The sequence below is a fragment of the Centroberyx affinis genome, unplaced genomic scaffold (assembly GCF_046629955.1).
Source record: "Centroberyx affinis isolate AG114_WGS23_722 - 3 ecotype Tasmania unplaced genomic scaffold, CSIRO-AGI_Caff_v1 ptg000782l_1, whole genome shotgun sequence".
Lineage (NCBI taxonomy): Eukaryota > Metazoa > Chordata > Actinopteri > Beryciformes > Berycidae > Centroberyx > Centroberyx affinis.
The window spans coordinates 20711-29482 of record NW_027279390.1 but is presented as its reverse complement, the minus strand read 5'-3'; the positions used below and the strand labels follow the sequence as shown (position 1 = coordinate 29482).

The window sequence follows — 8772 nt, the reverse complement described above, 5'->3', positions numbered from 1 at the left end:
GCCGGTGTCTGAGTGCGATGTTCACTGTCACATTGTGACCCAAATCTCTAATCTGTCCCCGAACAGTCAAATCACTGTATCCAATCGCTGACAGGGCCCACTCTGACAGACACATATGGGACTAATTTGGTTTCTGAAAGTTCAACTTTAATGTCACCACCTGACTCATCTTCTATCAGCTCAGTAGTGTTGCTGTTGAAAAGAGTGTAAGTGTGTGTCTTTTGTGTCAACGCTGAGTCACCCATGGCAATATCTCAATAGCACAGCAGAAAAAAAGGACAGCTTTTTGTTTCTAAGGGAAAGATGTCACTTTATTCCAATAAGCAACACTGAGGCAAGAATGGAAATTACTTCCAAGTAGCGAAATATTGTACATTATCAATAATCTGGGAAGTATTCACAAATAGCAAAATACGGCACATTATAAATAAACTGAAAGTAACTGCTAATTGGTCATCATACAAAAACATTGAAAGACCACACATAATCATCAACAAAGCTTACAATTGGTAATCTTGGCACTTTGGGACACAGAAGACAAATTTGGCAGGGACAAGAGAAAAAGAGCAACAGAGACAGGGAAAAAAAGAAATGTGCAAGGAATCTAACACAAATGTCTTTGTTCAAATGGAGAAATGAGCGAACGCATAAAAACATCCTTCTCTCAAGCCTCCATCAGCTGCTCTGTCTCCAACTTCCACAGTTTCTGCCCCACAGACACGACACGTCTGTGTGGCAGGATAAGACATTTCCATTGGCTGATTATCCAGTCCATCACAGAGGCTGGCCAACAGAGCTCAGGAGAGTCCGTCTAATTTAGACTGCAATATAGGGAAAGCGGTGCAGAAGTGCTAGATTCACTTCTCATGTACACAGTGTTTGGCTGTGCCGAGGCTGGGTGTGGACACAGTGAGGAGTGGGTTCGAACCATCCTAGCCCTGTTTGAACGCAGGTTTCAATCCAGTCCACCGCGACATCCTCTATCATCCAGCCCGTAGCTGCTTCACCTGCTGTGAGAATGTGTATCTCCTGGCTCCTAGAGCACAGAGAGGTCATGGCAGGATTTAGACTTCAGTCGGAACGCCGCGCTGGCATTGTTCTTTGCCACCATCTTGTCGAGGAAACGCTTGGCCTTCATGGGCAGGCTCTCGCGCCGCGCGTTAGAGTTTATGTGCCTGCGGCGCTCGTTGGCTTCCTTGGAGTCTCGCCGTAGACGCATCTGCCGCACGATGCCGTGGAAGGCTTCCCAGACGTTGTGCTGCATGGCGGCTGACGTTTCAATGAACTTACAGTCAAACACCGCAGCACACGCACGGCCCTCTGAAACAGGCAGAACACAGAAAGTTAAAAAAGTAGAACAAAGAGAAAAGTCCAACCTCACATCAAATAATGCTCAACACACAGAAGCAGAGAAAGAAAGAGAGAGAGAGAAAGAGAGAGAAAGAGACACAGACACAGACACACACAGGGGTTATGTGTCCTCACCGCTGACTGACACCTCTCTGCGTCGGACCAGGTCACACTTGTTCCCCACCAGGATGATTGGCGTGTGCTGGGCAGGACGGTCACAGCGGAGGGTTATACGGAGCTCTGAGGCGCGAAGGAACGAGGCCCGGTCAGTTATAGAGTACAGCAACAGGTACGCATCGCCTGTCTGCATGCAATGCTCCTGAGCCCACTGGTTCTCATCCTGCAAAACACACACACGTTAGAGAAATGATGTACAGTACTTTTTTACACAATTTCTAGATATTCTATGAGGCTGACATACAGGCTGTAATGCCCTCTCTCTGATTTACACAAGTCAAATAATCTCACATTGCAGGCGTTTTGTTTTTTCCTCACCTCTGCATCCCATGTGTCAAGCAGAGTTATAGTTGCAGTCTCTCCATCCACTTCAATCGCCTTTTCACACACTTCATCTGAAATAATCAGGAGCAAGCAATTAACATTTGTAAAATAAGAGAAAGGTTCTATAACGAATAATCTTGTTGTTGACTGCAACTATTGGCAAATCCATAATGAAAGAAATTCTTATAATGTCCTTTTGATATTCTTATAGAGACTTGTCTGTGGTAGGCTACTCAATACTGTAATATAGTTTCTTTTCTTTTCTTTTCAAACTTTATGGCATTTTATCTATTCTTTATAGGCCTATATGGTATCAAAACAATATTCCCATAATTCCCCTATAGGGACCTCCATTTTTGCTGTGATGGTTGTATAGTAGTCCTCTAAAATTTAGTACAGTATTAAGACCGATCTTTTTCGTTAGGGGTGACAGGATGATGAATGATAATGATCGGACATCATCAAGTAACACTGGTCCAGTCATCAACATTTTCTCACCTCCGTAGAGCTCGCAGACATCACTGTCCATGCTGTCCGCCGCACCGGCGAAGATGCTGGCGAACGCCGTTTTACCGACTCCGCTGGCCCCCAGCAGGACCACACGGAGCGGACACCGGCGTCCCGCTGCCTCGCCGGTGGAGTCGGTGGAGATGACCGAGTCTGAGGACGACCAGCTTCCGCGGCTCCCGTCCGACTCCCCGGTGGAGCTGATACAGGACTTGGAGCGGGAGATGCAGGCGGGGACCCGGGCCAGCAGGCTGTCCGACAGCAGGTGGCTGCCCGGGTCGCAGATGCTCCACCGGTGCAGCTCGGTCTGCAGGCGGAGGCTGTGCCGGCGCACACTGGACATCATGGTACTGATGGCAGTTACTATGAACTCTTAAACAAAATAACCCACGCCTGGATTAACCGGTGGGACTAAATCCACTGTTTTGCACAGTGATGTAGCGGTAAATAAAAAGGTGGGCAAACTATGACCTCCAGTCGGTGATCGTCATTAGGCAAACAACGTTTTTCCTTGGAAGACCTTATCTTCCTTAATTCATAAATTTACCGCATACAGATTTTACAGCCAAAAAAGACGGATAGGCCTAAACTCTATTCCGCAAATAAAATCGTCACTAAACTGAGTTTGGGTCAGTTTGCCCTCTTACGTCCCCAGTTGCCAGTATTTAAAGCTCAAGATATGAAGTTACTCCCAGAACCTGCAGTGAAACTGATGAAAGCCACACGCACTTTTACTAAAGATCGAGCGCGCTCAGATGCAAAGGCGTGTCCCAAAAAAGTTCTGTGAGGTTTAATTCGGACAATTCAAAAAAATATTTGATTGGTTAGTCCCGGAGTAGACACTTTTACAGCTGTTGACTTGTTGATGTCGCTGCCACCGTCTGTCCCTGTAATCTCCATCTGAGTCGGTCTCTCTCTAATGCTCTGATGGGGTTTCCCTGCTGCGGTTTATATGAAGAGGGAGGGAGTCAGCGAGAGAGAGAGAGAGAGAGAGAGAGGGCGGGAGAGAGAGAGAGAGAGAGAGAGAGAGAGAGAGAGAGAGAGAGAGTCTCCTTGACATCATCCTTCCTGTCCCCTGCTCATCCCCGTGCTCCTTGTCTGAGGCCAATTGAAGTGTTCAAGTGCGGACCTTATTGTCCGCTGCAGGAGGAAGGATGACAGGATATGGCTGAAAAGAGAGCTACTGTAGTAGGAAAAAGTATCTCGGCAACAACAACAGACCATTATTATCTATGTTTTCTTGCTTTCATGCTTTGCACTTTTGAGTAAACATGTCAAAAGGGGAATTTAAAGGAAAAATCCACCCTAAAACACAGCTATTGTCAATGTACCTTACATTTCTGTGCCCATTTGGTTGATTTGTGTTATATTTTTCTTATTTCCATGAATAACTTATATAATAACTAACTAAATGCAGACAATGTGACATCACATTGAGATACTTCTAGTGCAGCTACAATGGGGTTCGATGGCAGAAATATTTTCAGCTATTGAAAACATCAGGTTTGGGATCAGCCCCTTAAAATCAATGAGCTTCTTTCTAGACTCAACATTTAGCAACGACACTCCACACTCACACAGGGAGAAATCCACTGTAAAAGAGGCAGAGAGACCGAATTCTCCACTGACAGCCTCAATAGACCAGAATGCAATGCAGCCACAACATGTTGTGTTTTGAGTAAGGGCCTACAACTCACTTTTTTATCGACTGGAAAAACTCTTACACTTCCATCACGATTGCTCTCTCCACCTACACATATAACCCACAGCTGAGTGCAACAAGTTTATGTCATTCTCTGCGAGTTGTCGAAAGGCATTCTGGGAAATGTAAGAAATCAGTTACACAGGTAGAAGTAAACACAGGTTCAGGAAAGTAAAGTATAAAGTAAATTATAGCACTTCATTGTAAAATAACTCCTGGAATGCAATGAACATCACATACTGATGAAATACAGTTTAACAGAGTATCCAAGGGTGGAAGTTTCCCTTTATTGGAACTCTTTCAACATCAATACATTGTAAAAGAGGGGAAGCTGTGTCCCCTGTCCATCTCCTAATGTCTGCACTGCACTCTGGGATAGGCTACCTGATTTAGTTTGACAATATCAGCTCATCCCCATTAGTCAAAAATATACAAAATAATTTATTAAGTTGTCATAGTGATGTGCAGGAGCTGATAAGAATATCCGATCCAAACCACTGCTGCTGCCTGTCCAACCTAAGAGATAATTAACAGACGTACTAGATTACAACACAGGGCAAGAGAGTGTAAATTAATCCCTAATCCCTAATGCCAGTTTGTCTAATCTTGAACTCTGTCTTGATATCTAGCTGGCTAAGGATCACATATCAGGAAGTAGCATTTAGCAGCCGATTCAGATTCACTGAACTGCTATCTAGTGTTTGGACTAATGATCTAACGCCTTTGACAGCCCAGTCTACCACCGCTTTCTACCAGAAAGGCTAAGTGATTCAGCAAGGTTGCACTCCACGGCTTCCAAGAGCATCTCCGACACAATAAAAAAAACATGTTCACACTGATTTAGAACACAATCTGTACAGAGACATGTTGCCGTCTCATTGTCACAGACACTATGGTGAATGGGGGAGTGCCAGGCAGAGTTCAGCAGATCTCTAAAGCAAACATCTCAAGGCCTTGCAAAGCTGATAACTGAGTTTGATATCAAAGGATTCAACATACCCTGGGAGTGTTATATATGACGGATTTTACAGCTGAAGCGCTATCAATACTTGAAGTGAAGACAATGGCCTACTTGACCTACTTGTGTCTTTTTTTCAGGAGAGGTTCTTATGGTCAAAGTAGGGATGCAAATTTTCAGAAATTACATTAATGACCAATTACTTGATTAATCATTATGTAAAAAAACAGCTTTTGACATAGAAAATAGAAAATACAAAATGCGTGTTTTTACACCTGTCTTTGGGCCTACTCAACAAGTTACTCAACCAAGCATAATTCAAAAGAGTCGGGACCCCGACAACAGACGTCAGTGTTTCCCACAGGCTGAAAATGTAGCCTACTTTCTTTAGGGTTAATTACTTTAAATTGTCTTTACATTGTGTCCAACGGAACCCAACTGGCGGAATATGCAATGAAGTCTCTGCACCTCATGTTAACTTTCTGAGTGTTGAGCAGCGTTAGAATTGTCCGATTGAAAAGTATCAAGTTACTCTATACCGTTAAGACACGTGAGTTCAGAGACATTGTGGAATGTTATTTTTTTTTTTTTTACAATTTTTTTTTTTTCACGAAACATTTTGTGAAATGTCGTTGTGTTTTGTGAAATGTTGATGTGTTTTGACCCTCAGGGCCACCATAGGTCAAGGATGAGTCCAGTGCGCAGCCTGGTGACAGTCAGTCCATCTGTGCTTGTAGAGGTGCTGTATTTCAACTTTGTATTACAATGTTTACAATGAACACTGTTGTCTTTTCGGGTGTAATGCTTCGCCGCTTGCTTGGCTTTCTTCTTCCTCTGTATAGGCGGTGAAAGTTAAATTGCGCCCTTGTGGCGGTAAATCAAAATGAGAAATAGCGCATAACGTACATTATCGATTAATATTGATCAATCAAATTGTTAACGGTGATTAATCGATCGTCGATTAATCATTAACATCCCTAGGTCAAAGCTATCTAAACATAGCTCATACTAGGGCTATACCGAATGTCATTTTTTTTTTACATTCGAAGCTTCTATTGAGGTTTTCGAATGAAGCTTCGAATGTCTGCCGTCATATTTTATGACATCATCATTAAAAAAAAAACATCAAACAAAATCCTCAATTTGAATAAAGTGATTCATCGGATTAAATATGAGTTAGTCTTTTTTTTATTAAATCAACTTTCTCTAATGAATATAACTCTCTCTCCGTCAACATAAATACATGTAGGGTAATCCAATAAGGGCATAAAATAATGATGAAATAATAATCGCGCCTTTAGGCTTATAGCGACATTATGCTACGACAGAAATGGCAATAAACAATGAAAATTACTTTTGCAAGCTGACTTAAACCAAATATGTTAAAACAAAAGATATATTCACAATTTTTCAAGTCTGTCTTAATAGTCAGGTAGGCCTACCCATATGTAGATTTACGGCATACGCACCCAACAAAACAAAGAGAATATGTGGAAACATCAGGAAAAGTGGAATTTCAGCCAGAAGATATTAATATAGGAATAGCCAAAGATCCTTGACTTTGATACAAAATCAGAACATTTCAAATTAAAGTCTGAACAGTCCGGTGACGAGAAGTTCGGTGTGACCGACACTCACTCGTTGTGCACAGGACTGGGGCTGTAACCTAGGTAACAATAAACAATGTCACAATACTATTAGTGTAGCCTAATCTTTATCTGCAACTGTGCAGAAATACGGTATACATAATTGGTTTAAACAGAATGAATAGACGTGCAAAAAAAGCTGTGCAGTGCGCAGCATTCGAATGTTGATTTAAAATTCGAATGCCAACGTTATGAATGAAGCTTCGAAGCTTCGAACTATTCGGTACAGCCCTAGCTCAAGCATTCTGTCGCCATGGCTGCAGGAGCTATTGAATAAATGCACTGAGAGGAGGCTGAGCATCTAAGCCTTAAATCTATTGTCACCACCACCAACAGATTGTTATGGGTCAGAAACCATCAGTTGGTATTTTGTGAATGGCCCATCTAAGAATAAACATAAATGCCCGCAGAGCCCCTGCATCACATCATGTACTCTCTCAACTTATTAACATCAGAATTTCATTTGCCAAAGGACATTGCATGCGTGTTTGTTTGTGTGTTTGTGTGTGTGTGTGTGTGTGTGTGCGCGCGCGCGCGCGCGTATGGGTTTGAGAAAGAGCGAGTGAGAGCTGGGAGAGTTATTACAGTAATTGTAGGATTATGCTGCTTATGCGGCTGTTGTTTTTCAGGACTTCTGTGACGGGTTGTGGCCTGATCCAGGGGACCTGCTGCTGTGTATTACAGCTCTGATCTGATCTGCTGGACAGATGATTGGGCGACATTAAATCCTTGTTAAGTGCTGGAGCGGGACCAGGGTCAGGAGGGAGCGGAGGGGGAGCAGCGCTCTGGCTGGCTGGAGATTGGCAGGGTGATGGAGACAGCAATAGATGGTTGTTGAGTGGAAAGTCACCTTTTTCTTTATAATTTTCATGTGAAACATGTTAGAAAATAGACAGGGGACTAACTTACAGTCAACAACTCTGAAGTTTGCAACCCATCTACCCAAGAGAAAACCCACTGCTGAAGTCGCCTAGTATAACCTGAGGTCTGGTAGGGGCACAGCAACCATTTTTGGTTGGCATCATAGTTCAAGTCCTGGATATCAAGTAAGGGCAGGGATTTATTCAACACATTGTACTTGTTACTGTAGGACATACTTTATCCTACAGATCAAATCCCATCAAGATGTATTGTTGTGCAAGAAGCTTCATTTTGGACTTGGCAGAACCTCTCAAATGAAGAGCTGATGAGTCACAGATGTCATGCATTTAAATTAGTATACTTGAAATTAATTTGTCTTTAGTATTTAAGCTTGGTTAAAACTGATTAGACAATATTTAATCTCAGATAAAATTAAGCAGACTTGCTGCAACAACCAAGAATCAATTAGTCTGTTCTTTTGCCTCTTATTCATTGTTTGCTCAGAAGTGCAAAATGCATGAGTACACAGCAATCTCACACACCTGCCCCAATACGTTTGCTACTGACTGTGTCAATAACCTGTATCTTAAAATGTTCTCAAACTTACATTAGCTTCTCCTACTTAGGTACAAGGCACTGACAGGCTGTGTGTCAGGCTAAGAGCAAGGTCAGTCTACCAATGGTTATTATCGATATGTACACTAGTTATTGCTTGGCTTGGTGTTTGAGGTGCAAAAATCTCATTACAGATTGATTTCACTTCTTTTTTTTCAAATGTGGGCCAAGGAGACGATTACACAGTCAGAGCCTTGGTCTAGAAATCATTTCTATAGAATACTTCTTCTGACTGAAGAGAGAAGGTGTAATATAACAAAAAAGCCCTGGAATAGAAGAGGTGAGACATAAACATTACATACACGGTAAACCAGATTAATGGATGTTTTTGTCCATAGAAAGAGAAGAGATTAACTCTTGGAGCTCATACTGTTACTTTATGGATTAGGCTACTTATAAAGAGAAATCCAAGAGTGAAAATGAATGATATATAAAGAGAGACATAGAATATCAAAGGATAAGCAGGGTAATGGGTGCTACGGTCCCTAGAACGAGGGGACAGTCAAGCAGATTGAGCCCATATTAGTATTTCAAGTATTTCTAGTGAGGGTCAGTCTGTTCTGTTGTATTACCAGTCAGCACTGGTACAAAAACATTGTGCTCCTGTGGATTTCCGGACTCACTAGTCCCTA

General features: G+C 42.4%; 1 protein-coding gene across 1 annotated transcript; it reads right to left on the bottom strand.

Moving 5' to 3' along the window:
* Positions 1-959: 959 nt before the first annotated feature.
* Positions 960-2704, bottom strand: gem (GTP binding protein overexpressed in skeletal muscle). Its single transcript, XM_071520250.1, has 4 exons — positions 2350-2704; positions 1846-1922; positions 1486-1690; positions 960-1320 (listed from the first exon to the last, which is right to left on the bottom strand). Exons 1-4 carry the CDS (start codon positions 2702-2704, stop codon positions 1037-1039), a joined length of 921 nt encoding a protein of 306 aa, XP_071376351.1. The 3' UTR covers positions 960-1036.
* Between the last annotated feature and the right edge of the window lie 6068 nt (positions 2705-8772).

Coding starts and splice junctions, on each gene's coding strand:
- gem (XM_071520250.1), bottom strand. CDS start 2,704: ATGATGTCCAGTGTGCGCCGGCACAGCCTCCGCCTGCAGACCGAGCTG. Junction 1,691..1,845: donor TTGACACATGGGATGCAGAG/GTGAGGAAAAAA, acceptor TGTGTTTTGCAG/GATGAGAACCAGTGGGCTCA. Junction 1,321..1,485: donor CAGAGAGGTGTCAGTCAGCG/GTGAGGACACAT, acceptor TGCCTGTTTCAG/AGGGCCGTGCGTGTGCTGCG.